This window comes from Callorhinchus milii, unplaced genomic scaffold, assembly GCF_018977255.1.
Source record: "Callorhinchus milii isolate IMCB2004 unplaced genomic scaffold, IMCB_Cmil_1.0 Scaffold6, whole genome shotgun sequence".
In the NCBI taxonomy this organism is placed as follows: domain Eukaryota; kingdom Metazoa; phylum Chordata; class Chondrichthyes; order Chimaeriformes; family Callorhinchidae; genus Callorhinchus; species Callorhinchus milii.
Window position 1 is genome coordinate 11074432 of NW_024704747.1, and position 15578 is coordinate 11090009.

The following is a 15578-nucleotide window of genomic DNA, read 5'->3' on the forward strand; positions in this document are numbered from 1 at the left end:
CCAAACCTCCCTGGATGAATAAAGAAATTGGGATTAAAATAAAATAGAAAAAGGAGGTTTATGATAAATGTCAGGTCCAAAATACAAAAGATAATCAAATAGAATATAGAAAGTAGAGAGGAGAACTGAAAAAGAAAATAATTAGGGACCAAAGAGGAAATCTTCTTGTGGAGGCAGAGGGCATGGCTGACGTACTGAATGAGTAATTTGCATCTGTCTTCACAAAAGAAGAGGATGCTGTTATTGCCACAATATCAGACGAGGGTAGAGAAATTGGATAGGATAAGAATAAACAGAGAGGAGGTACTAAAGGCATTGATGGTGCTCAAGGTAGTTAAGTCACCTGGTCCCGGACGGGATGCATTCCATGTTATTTCCACCCTTACTTCTCTCAGGCTACAATTTCCAAGTTTGCAGATGGTATTAAGCTAGAAAAATTAGTAAACAGTGAGGAGAATAGTAGCAGACTGCAAGAGGACATACACAGTCAGGTAAAATGGGCAGACACATGGCAGATGAATTTTAATATGGAGAAATATGAACTGATGCATTTTGGGAGGAAGAATGAGCAGAGGCAATATAAACTGATGGTACAATCTTAAAGGGGGTGAGGGAATAGAGAGACCTGAGGGTTCATACAAGTAAATCTTTGAAGGTTGCAGGACAGGTAAATAAAGCTGTTAAAAAAAGCATTCAGGATAGATACTAGGCTTTATAAATAGGGACATAGAATACAAAAGTCAGAAAGTTATGGTGAATCTTTATAAAACACTGTTAGGCCTCAGCCAGAGACTGTGTTCAGTTCTGGGCACCAACACTTTAGGAAGGATGTTAAGGCATTGGAGAGGGTGCAAAGGAGATTTACCAGGATGGTACCAGGAATGAGGGAATTCAGTTATCAGGAGAGGCTGGAGAAGCTAGGATTATTCTTCTTGGAGCAACAACAATTTGGATTTATATAGCACACTCCACACAAGACGGCGTCTCAGAGCGCTACATAGTAATGGATCCCGGGGCCGAGCCAGGGGGAGGAAGGTGACCAAAGGCGCGGTCGAAAAGAAAGCAGAGCAGAGAAAGTCAAGAGGAGACCTAACTGAAGTTTTCAAAATTATGAGGGGATTCGATAGGGTGAACAAGGAGAAACTACTTCCACTAGTGGGTGGGTCGGTAACGTGAGAACATTGATTTAAAATAATTGTTAAAAGAAGCAGAGGGGAGGGGAAGAGAAATGTTTTCATACAGAGAGTTGTTCGGATCTGGAATGCATTGCCTGAAAGGGTGGTGGATAACAACTTTTAAGAGAGAAGTAGATAATTATTTGGGGAGGACAAGTTTGCAGGGCTGTGGGGGGGAGAGCGGGGCAGTGGGATTGAATTGGATAGCTCTTTTCAAAGAGACGGCACAAACACGATGGGCCGAATAGCCTCCTGCTGTGCCGTATAATTCTATGATTCTAAAGAGAAGGTGGAGAGAAAGAGAGGGGGAGGACACTTTCTCTTTATTATTCTCTGTCATTCCCCTTCTCGCACCCTCTTACACTCTCTCTTCCCTCTCACACTCCACCTCCCCACTCTCAATCACTCTCTGCCCCCTCTCCTCTCTCACACACTCTCTCCCACGCACTCTTTCTATCCCCTCTCAAACTCTCTTTCAATCACCCGCTCTCAATCTCCCCCCCGTTTCTTTCTCTCCCCCTCTCCCTTACATTCACTCCCTCCCACCTTACATTCTTTTTCACACACAATCTTGCTCACAATTACTCTCTCAACAACAACTTGCACTTATATAATGCCCTCCACCCAGGGTAGCGCCTCAAACGGCTTGAGTGTCTCACTCCCCTACTCACACCCATCACCCTCTCACACTTCACCTCCCCCCTCACCTCTTTCCCTCCACTCCTCCTTTCTTTCATACACAAACTCTCTCTATCCCCTCTCAAACTCTCTCTCAATCTCCCCCTTTCCCTCACATTCACTCCCTCCCACCTCACACTCTCCGCCTCTCTCACACTCTCACCCTCTTTCAATCTCTCTGCTCACCCTAACCCTCCCCAACACCCCCCTCTCCCGCAGCAGCAGGAGCCAGCGCTTCATTGCTAAGGATGTGGCTGGTAAGAGACGCGCTTGCCTTCCTGACAGACTGCAATAACGGCTTTGTGCGCTGTGTCCTCCCAACCACTGGCTCTTGCAGCTGCCCTGTGAGGACCTTCACCAAGGAGGGAGGAAGTGAAAGTTGGAATGGTGGAAATGGTCGCGGGCCGGATAAATTCACAGGCCCGCAAGCCACCTATTGGACCGTGCTGGCTCACTATCCAGTGCACAGTTAAAGTGATCACAATTAGATCTCTGGGCAAAATATGGACATTCAGAGCCAGTGTTAAAGAAGCAGAGGCGACAAGGCAACTTTAAGTTAATATGCTGAACTTAAATATATGTGCTGGGGCTTGTTTTCCACTCTAATCCTATTCCCTGCTTTTCCCTCCCTGTTCTGGTGCTGCCGATACTCCCCATTGAAGTTTTCCACTCTGCTCCTGCTCCGACTCTTTCCCTGAGCTGGGATGAATGAAGGTGGCTTGCAGAAGAGGAAGATTTAATGCCTGAATATTTTGCAGGTCTTTTCTCTGGTGTCTGTACCTTGTTATCTAAGGTGACTGGAAATTCATGCTGCAGTTTGAAGATCTGTTGGTTTAACTCATCAATTTCCTGGTTCTTCTCCTGGAGCAGAACCTGGGGAAGCTGTAGTGCCGGTCCTTGACCACTTTCTGCATTCAGACCCAAACGCAGACGCAAGCCAGCTACATCCTCCTGTTGGGAGGGAGAAACGCGGCAAAGGCGCAGGTCAGGGGAGACTTCTTGGAGCATTTAGCAAGGAGACAGGCTAAGACAGAAGTGCTTTACAGCCAGTCAGAGGGCTGCAGATTACACTCATCACAATTTACACAGAGCCTTTCACATATTTAAATGTTTCAAGGTTCTTTCCAGAGGCAGAGAGGGAGCCCCGACATGGTGCAAGATGGCAAAAGGGAAGTTTTCAAGATAGGATTTGAAATTAGAGAGGCTGGTGGAGGAATTTGTGGACAGAGCTCCAGAGAATGGGAGCAAGAGTCTGGCTGAAGTTTTGTGCACAGATGGAGAGCGTGGGTTGAAATAGGACAAGTGGACACCATGTCGTGTGGGACAAGGGCATGGAAGTATTTGAAAGTTAAACAAAAATCAGAAAGTTGATCTCCAGGGAGTCTGGCAAGGATGTGGGTGATGGACCCCTGAAGCTACATATAGGAAAGGAGGCCAGTCGGAGAAGGTATGGCCACCGAGCTTACCTCGAGTCGCAGGTTGTCCTGGTTGAGCTGAGTGAGGGCCGCGGATGAATGCCGAGTCTGGACCTCCAGCTGCATGCTCAGTTGCATGACTTCATCCGTCTTATTCATTAGGTTCTCCCGGAATTGATCAAGCTGCTCTTCCAAGCTGTGGATCTGAGCACAGATGTAAGCAAGACAGTTTCAAAGCCATTCATCAGTTGCCTTTAGTTGTTGGTAGTCATCTCTTCCCATTTCCATGTCCTGCCTTGGGCAGCTAGCTCTTCACTATTATAGTAACAAAATATCCCTTTCCGTTGTCAATGGGGTTTAAAGTGCTGGCTGGGCTGAAATCCCATGGGCTACCTCCACAGTTCCTCTTAGCACTTGTATATTTGAACATGGCTCTAGCACAGCCAACATTTTTGACCCCAAAAGTTGAGTATCGGGCTCAGCATCTAGCCACACCGCTGTTAAGCACTCTGCTTTATCTGTTTGATAACTTTAAAGTTTGGATTATCTCCGAGGATAAATTCCAGGTGCAGTGAGACTGTAGAGGAAGGAGGGAAGGGCTTTGGTGGTGGAATGGGAGATAATCTACAGGAAGAGGAAAATCTGTGCATTTGGTACAGCAGAGAAACTGCCTTCTCTTTTCCAATAGTGATGGTACATTTAATGTCCATCTGACAGACATTTCGGTTTACAGTCTCACCCAAAAGCAACCCCTCAACATGGGCTTAAAACACACCTTCTGAGTTAAGAGTGTCAGTGACTACAAACATCAAATATTCTTCATTTGTTCTTCACCCACCTACAAGGTACTGAGGAAATGGAGGTGCCTGATGACAATGTTGACATGAGAGACGCTCTAATAAGTAAATTGTTGAGCCCACCATAGCTGCCTGAATTGTCAGAAACAACATCACTGAAGGAAGCCGCCATTCAGCTGATCGATCCATCTCCTCAGACTCAAATTCTCTGTGTTCCTTTTCAAAGATTTACCCAATTCCCTTATAACTGTCATGATTTCCGTTTCAACAGCCACGTGTGGCAAAGCATTCCCCTCGATACCAAAATATTTCTTCTCATCTCCTCTCAACTCTCTCAGTGACAATTGGAAGTTTTACGGCTTGTTACCCATAACTGAGGTCAAGAAACACTCGCTCTGCGCGTGAAGCTGTTGTAGTGGTTAGTATGTTCCCAGAGACAGAAGCAAACAGGCAAAGCCAAGCGCATGATCTATAATAATAATAATCCTTGCATTTGATATAGTGCTTTTCACGTCTTCTCGACGTCTCAAAGCGCTTCACAGAATTGACTGTAAAGTGAATTGACTGTATATTTGTGGGTGAAACGCGGCAGCAATTGCGCACAGCAGTGTCCCACAAACAGTCATGGATTGAAAATGACCAGTTTATTATTGTTTTGTTTTGGAGGAATTATTATTAGGCGTATGGAATAAGGAAACGTGTCCAAGGTTTCGCCCTGCCTGGAATGAACCCAGGTGTCTCGCTTGCAAGGTGAGTGCTCTAACCACTGAGCTACAGGACTCTGATATAAAGGCCTGTGGAAGATGTGTTGTGAGTGACAATTCTGTATCCCAGACACTCTCTCTTCTACCCTGCCCCACCCATTCCAAGCAGTTTTGTATGCAGTACAGGGAAGTCTGACGCTGACCTCAGCCTCCTTGTTGCACAGTGCCTGCCGTTCCTCCTGCAGCTGCTCCTTCAGTGTCTGCTCTGACAAGCCTTCAGTGGGGACTCTGTGCCTTGCCTGGTCCAGCTTGGACTGCAGAGCAGAGATCTGCATCAGGTTATTGTAATGCTGCTGCTGGAGCGATTCTTTGTCCTGTCAAACAAAATGCATAACGGTCACTGCCATTTCTATAGACAAACAGTATGAAAACTCTTGAGTTTAACATTTACACTCAGAGGATGCAGTGTAGAGGGTGCATACCAATAACTGGGTAAAATAAGAACTCTGTTTTTAACCCTACACCAACAGAGGAATATTAAGAATGTGGGAGAGCGAGAGGAATAGTGGGGTTAAAGTGGATTGCTGATGAGGAGAGAATGGCACAGAATGTGGACTCTGGATGGTGGGGTCTTGTCACTGGTGCTGAACTGTGATAACCATAACCTCACAATGGGTCTCAAGATACACAGATCTGGTTAGATGGTATGACTGACACGTTCAGTTCCTCACAGTCTAGTTTCTCTGGTGTACAGAAACTCATTCTGCTTGTGTTAAGATGAAGGAAATCCTTCTTTTCTCTTCAACCACAGCAACTTGCACGTACATAGTGCCATTCACATGGGGTAGCAAGTCGTAATGCTTCTCTCGGGAAACCTCACACACCGTACTCTCCCTCAAGAGCCTGGCCCAAGTGGCGATCTCAGTGCACGAGGCTAGGCAGCGAGTGTTAGGAGGAGGATAGCCACAACCGCGACACAGCCCAGCCAATGCATACCCTTTTAAACACGGAATCTAGACACCAATGGGAGTGGCTAGCATTTCCCTTCCTTACTCAGCTCATTCAGCATAAGCCAGAGATGGAACACGTGTTTAACACTGGATAAAAGCTTTACCTACAGCCTCAACAAAAAAGATAACATGCATTCATTTACTGACCCGCAAACCCATTCAGTGGGGACTCGGTGCTTTATAGCAATGTTGCTATTGGAAAACAGAAGTCTTCAGCACCAGCTATACATCAGGGAAAGGCTGCCCCGCTGCTGGGGAAAACCTGCTGAACCTGTCAGAAGCCCCACAGAGCAACATTTGATTGGGATAAGCAGACCTGGGTGAACTCCTCCTCCAGCCGTTTCATCCTCTGCACCTCCTGCTCGAGCTGGCTGGCCCGAGTCTCTGCAGTACTATGGGGCAGCAGAGCCTGTTCAAGCTCCTTGATTCGCGTATTCAGTTTGCCCAGCTCCTCCTGCTGCTCTGCCACCTCTTGTTCCAGGTGTTCCTTTGCCAGCAGCAAGTTATTATAATCTTCCATCCTGGCCTGGATCTGGGCCTCCAGCTTACAGGAAAGCAAAGCAACATAAAAACAGGCAGCAAGGTTAGAGCCACAAGCCTAGGGGACAGGTCCTCCCTTGCCATTAAACCTCGGCTGAAATACTGGGCTCTGACACCTCTGACACAAACAACTTGTAACTTCACACTAAAGAATAATTGAATAGCAGAAAGTGCTACATTTATATCAGAGACTACTAGTCACTTGTCCCAAGATCTCTCTGGTTTATCCCATCAGCCACACAGGACAAATGCCACAGATCAGGAATTTCTGATTTCAGTAATGAAAGCTACTTGTTTTATTCATTTCCTTCAATCCATCCAGGTTAAACAGTTCATCCTCCATTGCCCTCAACACTGGCTCCCAGAGGTGTTCTGGGGAAGCTAGATGCAGAGGAGCTGATCCACCAAAGAACAAGTGATTTTAGACATTCCCGAGAGAGTGTCATTATTCTGGTCAGGTTTCGTTCTGCCCCCTCTGGGGCTTTCAGGCCCTAATCTGAACCCAGCTTTCAATGTTCAGCATTTGGCTTTTCTATCACAAAAAAAATCTGCTTGATTTGGTTACAGAACAAATGAATTAGTGACACCGAATGTGGCTCCAGAAACATGGGACAGACCCAATTAGGCTGCACGGCTGCAGTATGACCGCCTTTACGGCTCAGGACAGAACATATATGACACCTTCTATTGCAAAAAGTTCTTGCATCCTGGGTGAAGCAGCAGCAGAGAGGAAGATGTTGGAGAAGAATGCCATGCAACAGGGTGACTGCTGAGGAATCAGAGAAAATGAATAGTTTCTCATACCTGGAGGCTCAAATACTCCTAAAACCGCCAAGTCAGGAAAACAGAAAAAAAAATCTTTAGGAAGATTCTGCATTACAAATTGCACTTTCAAATAAGTGAATAGAACAAGGACAGGGAGAATTGAGAAGTTACCTACCTTGGAATCGGCACAATCACTGGCTCCCTGTGATTTTACTGCTACTTTTAGCCGGGTCTCCAATTTTGTAATCTCGGTCTGAAACTCGTCCCGTTCATGCTCCCTCTCTGCTGCTTGTTCCTGGAGGCAGAGCAGATGATTAAATCCAGGAGTTCGGCTCCTGTGTCCCCAGTGCATAGCTCTCCTTCTGAGACAACCATGAGCCCCAGAGACGACAACAAAAAGTCTCAAATCGTTCAAGTCATTTTAGCCACATCCACACACTCAACCCCTGAATTCCACCCTACCGTGCACACAAACACACACACTCTCTTGGGGAGTTTGACTCCCCCACACATTCTTTCCCGAGGGGGACTCAGTCCCCCACAGTCGGCTCCCTCTAATCCTTACGTCCATAAACTGCCGGTAGTTCTTGAGCTGCTTCTCCAGAGCCTGGATGTGCTGCTGCAGGTCAGTGACCTCGGAATGCCACTGGGCCTCCAGTGGAGGGCCACGGATTGTCTCCTCCTCCAGCTCCGCTTCCAGCCTGGTAACGCGGGACAGGAGCTCAGCACAATCCTTCTCCGCTTGACACTGGATTTCCAGCTTCTCCCTGGACAGCCGCTCAGTCTCCTCCAGCAACCCTGAACACAGCAAATGGTGTTTCCTCACAACAGCAACAACAACTTGCATGTATATAGTGCCTTTCACATCGGGAGAACAAGACAACAAGTAGCATATCACCACAAATCTCAACGATACCACTCCTTCAGAATTGAGCAGAAAATGGATCTGGAAGCTCAATGTTCATTCACAGATAATCTAGTGTTTGGCAGACACAGTAAAGACAACATTCCTTAATAACTGCCAACTCCGTGTTGTCTCATTCCCCCTTAATTTCAGTGCGTCACATACAACACCACCAACAACAACTTGCACTTATATAGGCACCCTCCATGCAGGGTAGCATCTCAGAGGGCTTAAAAAGTGCTCTGAGGTGATACCCGAATTGTCACATACCACAAGGATGAGACAAAATTGTTAGGCAGGTATAAAGTACTGTGGGGGGACAGACCGGATACGTTCCTATGCTGTTACGTCAGACTGGCTGAATTAGGGACAGTCACCATTGGTCACCAAGAGGCTATACAGACTCAAACAACTCTGACCCCATTTCCACCAACCTCCATGTCTGTGCATTTCAACTAAACCAATGATGTATTACACAGAAAAACCTGCCTCCTCTTGGATTACTGCTGGTGTTTCAACTCCTGAGAACCAGAGAATCAGAACACAGGCATCACCAGGGTGTCTGTGGCACACATTCAGTACCTCTGAGGGCAAGGAGAGAGCCAACCACTAAAGTCTGTGTGTGAACTGTTTATGAGCGAGAACCCCTCTCCGCTAACCTCCTCAGGCCCAGGGAATGGAATCCCAGCCAGCCAGCCTCTTATCAGAACTTCAGACCAAGTGTCAGAAACAGCAGTCAGTCCTCCCAAGGAGCTCTGCATAGGCGATACAGCACTTTTTACTGATATATTCACAGAAAGCTATTGTGACTGCTTTCTGCACTTATAATTATTATTATTATAAACTACGTTATTGGTTTATGCACTGTCCCCTCACCTCCAGACCATCACCAACACTCAGAACGCCCCCCGACATTGAGACCCCCTCCCCCCCCCGACACTCAGACTTCGACCCAGACATTCAAAACCCCCTCCGACATTCCAAGCCCCCGCTCCCTGTCACTCAGCCACCCCACCCTCTCTCCCCCCGACACTCAGCCCCCCACTGGCACTCAGAAACCCCCGGCACTCAGACAACCCCCCCCCCAGCATTCTGACCATCCCCCCACTGGACACTCAGAACCACCCCCCCCCCAACCGACATTCAGACCACCCCCCACCAACACTCAGACCTCCCCCTCCCAACACTCAGAACCCCCACCGACACTACGACCTCCCCTCTCCCAACACTCAGACCCCTCTCCCAACACTCAAACCGCCACATCGACACTCAGACACCCCGACACTCACACTACCCTCTCCCCCAACATTCAGATGCCCCGCAGCACTCAGATGCCCCCGGCACTCAGAACCCCCTCCCCCCCTGACCCCAACACTCAGACCGCCCCGACCCCCAATAGTCAGACTTCTCCCAACACTCAGACCCCTCTCCCAACACTCAAACCCCCACATCGACACTCGACTCCCCCCCCCCGACACTCAGGCACACCCTGACACTCAGACCCCCACACCATCAACAGTCAGACCTCCCCAACATTCAGAACCCCCGCCCCCGACACTCATAACCCCCACCCGACACTCAGAAACTCCACACCGACACTCAGACACCCCCACCCGGACACTCAGACGACCCCCACCCGTCCCCCACCGACATTCGCACCCCTCACTCCTCCTACACTCGCACCCCTTACACCCCCAACACTCGCACCCCTCCCCCCCAGACACCCCTCCCCCACCGACACTCAATCCCGGCCAACCGACACTCAGACCCCCACACCCCCGACAATCAGACCTCCCCAACATTCAGAACTCCCGTCCCCGACACTCAGAACCCCCCACACCCCGACACTCAGACACCCCCATCCTGACACACACACCCGCCACCGACACTCAGAACCCCCACCAGCCCCACCCTCCGGCCCCCAGCCCCACCCTCCGGCCCCAGCCCCACCCTCCGGCCCCCAGCCCACCCTCCGGCCCCAGCCCACCCTCCGGCCCCCAGCCCCACCCTCCGGCCCCCAGCCCCACCCTCCGGCCCCAGCCCCACCGACCCACAGGCACCCCACCCCGACGCTCGACCCACCCTCGACACTCAGACCTCCCCACTCGACACTCAGAATCAACCCTTACACTCAGAACCTGCACCTGACACTCCGACCCCTCCCACCGGCACTCCGGCCCCCTCCACCCGACACTCCGGCCCCCTCCACCCCATACCCAGACACTCCCTCACCGCATCCGACATCTGGTTAGCTGGAGCTGCTCACCTTGCTGCACCTGGTTGGCAGCCATGGCCTGGAGTTGGTGTGTGAGGAAGTCGCGCTCTTTCCGCAAGGCGTGCTGCTCCTGTCTCAGAGTGAGTAGCTGCTGGCTGAAGCTCTCCACATCAAGGACCAAACTGTGTTCGGATTTCTCCTTTTGAAATAAGGCTTCTTCCAACTCTGCCTTGTCAACCACATAGCCCTCGATCAACCCTAACAGAAATTGCATGTCAACAAGAAGCAGCTACAGCCACCACTCACATAGAGTTGCCCACCTTCTAGCTCGTGGATGGCCACATCAGGGACCTCAGCCGTCTGCATGTTTAAAAGCTCTCAGTTTAGAAAAGACACCGATGAGGATATCTGCCTGCTCATTCTGCCTTGATCATTCATCAAGCTGAAGACACCGAGGTCAAAACTGTAACGATTTCAAGTCCTGTAGTGGTTAGAGCACTTGCCTCACAAACAAAGAGACCTGGGTTCGAATCCAAGCAGGGCAAAACCTTGGGCAAGTTTCCTTACTCCACATGCCTTATAATAATCCCTCAAGAAAATACAAAATAGTAATTTGGTCACTCAATCCACAACTGTTTGTGTGACACTGCTGTACACAATTGTCTGCCGCGTTTCACCAACAAATATAGAATCATAGAATTTTACAGCACAAAAGGACGCCATTCGGCCCATCGTGCCTGTGCTAGCTCTTCGAAAAGAGACATCCAATTCAATCCTACTCCCCTGCTCTCTCCCCATAGCCCTGCAAACTTGTCCTCCCCAAATAATTATCTAATTCACATTCTATACAGTCAATTCACTTTACAGTATATTCTAGAAGACGGGAAAAGCGATATATCAAATGCAAGGATTATTATTATTATAAATGCAACTTCTTCTTAACAGCTGAGTGACATTTATCCCAGTAACTGGGTTCGTCACTCCAGCCTATGGGACCTCTACTCCAAAAAGAAGAGGGCATCAGAGCAGTGTTCTCCTGGCTCCTGCAGAGCGATCCACACAGGCAGCTTTACCAGCTGGGCTCAGCAGCACTGCCTTGTAGAGAGAGAACGGGTCCGAGGCCTGTGCCTGGACTGCTGCAGCCTCGTCAGCCACACACACACACTGATCCCCAGAGTCTAGGATCGCGCAGATGAGTATCAGAGCTTCACAGGTGCATGTAACTGTCTTCAAACATCGCTCTCTGAAGATCACACTGAGATCACAGGCTGACAATGCCCACACAGCCTGTGTACAGCTCCTCTTCCAGTACAGACTGACTGAGAGACCTTTACATTCTCAGCCACAACTTATCCTTTCCTCTTGAGAACTCGGCTATTAGAGACGGTTTGTTCTCAGTGTCAGTAAAATAAATGGTATTTGCCTTTATAAAAGTGGCTCTCACAGAGACAATAAAGAGCACGATGCTCTGCTCATTTCCACTCGCAAAGCAAGATTGGGTGCTGACTATGAGGCCAGGTTTAATGTCTGGTTTCTAGCTCACAGCTCTTACCCTCGGCTTTGTGCAGCTCCAGTGTGAGTTGCTTCTTGCCTTCAGCCTCCTGGCTCAGATGGTCCAGCAGCTGCTGGTGCTGTTTGCCCACGAACTGCACAGCCTCCTGGCCTCTGCATGTCAACTCCTCCTCCAAGTGCTCCTGGATGCCATGGGTCTGAGCCAGCTACAGGAGAGCACAAACAAGTATCACTTTCTCATTTATATCCAATCAGTGAAACATGCCCCAGTGAGAAAACAAATGCCATTCAGCTCAGCCAGCCCTACTGTCAGCCCATACCACCGGTCCTCATCTTCCTATGAACTAGCTGGTGCTCTGGAATCAGTACCTCTCCTTCAGCAGATTCACTGCATGATAACAGCCTATTGCAGAATGAATACTCCAGATTCTCCAGTTATTATTTTAGCCCATGGTTCTGCCCTCATGGCTGGATTCTCCTGGTATTGCACATAGCACTCAATTTGCTTTCCACCTAATCCAATTCCCTTTGCAATCTCAGCTGCTGCTTTACTGGTCTCCCACTAAAGTCACAAACAAAACAAACACATTGAACATCAAGTCACACCTAAATGCCAGAGCTTTGAGATACTGTCTGGATTCAGTTTGTGTATCAAGATAACATGAGACTTAAAATGATGATCCTCGCAGTTTAATATAATTCAGAGACATTATACTGTGCATATCCAAGCCAGTGTAGAAATCTACATTACAAAATAGCAGAACCAGCAAACATCTATATAGCTATGTTAAAATACAGGAGCATCAGAGCTTAACAATGGAAGAATTTGGGTCCGGATCAAAGAGATTTTAGGTGGTAAAGTGCTAGCGGGGAAGTATTTGGCGACAGGTCCAGAGGAGAACACAGTGGTGGCTGAAGATTCAAGTCTCCGAGTGAAGCACAGGAGGTGGGGCTCCAGCAGGAAACACAGCTAGAGCCAGTGCAGTCTGGGGGCAGCAAGGGTTCAGGTGATTATACTCAATCTGCAGAAGGCTGGGATGGACAGGACAAGGTTAAGTGGTCAAAGAAAGAGCCTGGGAGTAAGAACAACAACAAAATTACATTTGTATAGCACCTTTCACATCGGGAGGACATCCTAAGGCGCTGGATAATCAGTGTTTCGGACCTGAGCTGGGGTCGGGATCGGGAGGGGTGGAGGGCAGGAGAGTGACCAAAGGCACGGTCGAAGAGGAGGGTCTTCAGATGGGTCTTGAAAGAGGCAAGGATTATGGGATGGAGTTCCAAACGTTGGGGCAGAGTGACAGAAGGCCACCCACCATTGGAGGGGTGGGCGAGGGGGGGTGGGGGGGAGAGACGTGAAGCAGGCCAGAGCCCGCTGAGCAGAGGGAGCGGGCAGGTTGATAAGGGTTCAGGAGGTTGCAATGGTGGAGTCAGGCGAGGATGACAGTGATTGAGGAGCCTGGTGGGGGAGAGGACACGGGCTGCAGAGGGAAGGCAAAGCGGGACATGGCACGGATGTGGGGTAGTTAGGATAGTTGAGGGTCAAACAATATGTCAAGGTTCCGGACTGGCTTAGTAAGGTGGAGTGTGAATTCTTGCATGGTGATGCTGTCATTGCCTTGAGTGTGGAAGTTGACCATGTCTGCGGATGATGTCATCAAGAGGAAGAGTATAGATATTGAAGAGGAGGGGACCAAGGACAGAGCCCTGAGGAATGCCGTACGAGACAATGCTGGGGCTGGAGAAGAAGCCGTTTTGGAGATGAAGTAGAGATTGTGTGATAGGTAGGAACTGAACCATCATGAACAGAACATTGAAGGTTGAGGTGAGAGGCGAGGCGGTGGCGGAGGATAGAGTGGTCAATGGTATCGAAGACAGCAGAGAGGTCAAGGAGAACGCGGAGGCAGAGGGAACATTGAAGGTTGAGGTGAGAGGCGAGGCGGTGGCGGAGGATAGAGTGGTCAATGGTATCGAAGACAGCAGAGAGGTCAAGGAGAACGCGGAGGCAGAGGGAACCTTGGTCGCAGATGGACAAAATGTAATTTGTTATTTTGACTAAAGCTGTTTCTGTGCTGTGGGCAGCACGGAAACCCAATCGGATGGGTTTGTGAAGGGAGTTGTGGGAGAGGAAGGAGCGAAGCTGGGAAGCAACGACTCGTTCCAAGACCTTTGAAAGGAAAGGGATGTTGGAGTGGGATGTTAGTTTGAGAGCAGGGATGGGTCCAAGGAGGGTTTTTTAAGGATAAGCGTGATGACAGCTGTTTTTAAATGGGTGGGAACTGAGTGGACAGGAAGAGGTTTATGATCTGTGAATAGGGGGAAAGGAGATGGAGTAAGTAGAGGGTAGGGATGGGGTCAAGGAACTGGGTGGTCAGTTTCATGTGAGTAATGGTGGTGATGAGAAGAGGGGGAGACAGGTTCGGGGGTGTGGAGGGAGGAATGGGTAGGGCCATGGTGTGAGGGGGAGATGGGGAGGGGGTACAGAGAGGATTATGAAATTCTAAGCGGTGACAAACAACAACTTGCATTTATATAGCGCCCTCCACACCAGTTGGCATCTCAGAGTGCTCAACAATGGCGAAGCACGAAGCCAAGCCAGGGGGAGGGGGAAGATGACCTTAGGCGTGGTCGAAGAGGAAGGTCTTCAGGTACGACCTGAAGATGGGAAAGGTGGGGGCAAGGCGAAGGGGTTGAGGGAGGGAGTTCCAAAGTTTCGGGGCATAGTGGCTGAAGGCACAACCGCCGATGGTGGAGCAGAGGATTTGGGGGACACAGAGGAAGCCGGACCCAGTAAAGCTGAGGCAATGGGTACTGCTGCGGGGAGAGAGGTTAGAGAGATGGGAGGGTGCCAAGGAATGGAGGGATTTAAAGACTGGAGTGAGCATCTTGAAGTCGATCTGCTCTGTAACAGGGAGCCAGTGGAGTTTGGCAAAGACTGGAGTAATCTGGGTGTGAAGTTTGGTGCAGGTGAGAATGCAGTGGTTAAGTTTTGAATGAGCTGGATTTTGTGAATAGTGGAGGAGGGGAGACCGGCGAGGAGGGTGTTAAGAGTATTCAGCCGAGAGGAGCTAAGAGATGGACAAGAGTTTTGGCAGCTTTTGGGGTGAGATGTTGTCAGAGACTGCAACGTGGTGGAGGTGGAAGAAAGCAGTGCTGGTCAGGGACTGGACGTGGCGGAGGAAGGATAACTGGGAATCGAACCTGACACCTAAGTTGCGCACGGGTTCAGAGAGTTTTAAGGACATGTTGGGTAGGTTGAGGAGGTCGGAACAGTGGGACAGAAGACGTCGGCGGGAGCCAAAGAGTATGGCTTCTGTGTTGTTGGCGTTGAGTGAGAGGATCGGGGTGCTCACACCTAGTGTATGAGAGGATCAGTGTGCTCACACCCAGAGTGAGAGGATCGGGGTGCTCACCCCCAGAGTGAGAGGATCGGGGTGCTCACCCCCAGAGTGAGAGGATCGGGGTGCTCACACCTAGTGTATGAGAGGATCAGTTGCTCACACCCAGAGTGAGAGGATCGGGGTGCTCACCCCCAGAGTGAGAGGATCGATGTGCTCACACCCAGAGTGAGAGGATCGGTGTGCTCACCCCCAGAGTGAGAGGATCAATGTGCTCACACCCAGAGTGAGAGGATCGGGGTGCTCACACCTAGTGTATGAGAGGATCAGTGTGCTCACTCCCAGAGTGAGAGGATCGGTGTGCTCACACACAGAGTGAGAGGATCGGGGTGCTCACACCCAGAGTGAGAGGATCGGGGTGCTCACACCCGGAGTGAGAGGATCGGTGTGCTCACCCCCAGAGTGAGAGGATCAGTGTGCTCACACCCAGAGTGAGAGGATCGGTGTGCTCACCCCCAGAGTGAG

At 49.7% G+C, this 15578-nt stretch overlaps 1 protein-coding gene across 8 annotated transcripts in view; it reads right to left on the reverse strand.

The window, feature by feature from the left end:
- pcnt (pericentrin) overlaps window positions 1-15578 on the reverse strand; it is a 132433-nt gene that overhangs the window by 49334 nt on the left and 67521 nt on the right. For 6 of the 8 annotated variants that reach the window (XM_042336372.1, XM_042336378.1, XM_042336375.1 and 3 more), the window contains 9 exons: window positions 11756-11921; window positions 10255-10461; window positions 7650-7882; window positions 7260-7379; window positions 7124-7141; window positions 6096-6323; window positions 4973-5143; window positions 3320-3472; window positions 2634-2804 (listed from right to left, as the gene is read on the reverse strand). In XM_042336372.1, coding sequence (XP_042192306.1) covers window positions 2634-2804; window positions 3320-3472; window positions 4973-5143; window positions 6096-6323; window positions 7124-7141; window positions 7260-7379; window positions 7650-7882; window positions 10255-10461; window positions 11756-11921 — 1467 coding nt within the window. The remainder of the gene's footprint in view (window positions 1-2633; window positions 2805-3319; window positions 3473-4972; window positions 5144-6095; window positions 6324-7123; window positions 7142-7259; window positions 7380-7649; window positions 7883-10254; window positions 10462-11755; window positions 11922-15578) is intronic. The other 2 variants (XM_042336374.1, XM_042336379.1) reach the window with 2 other exon arrangements.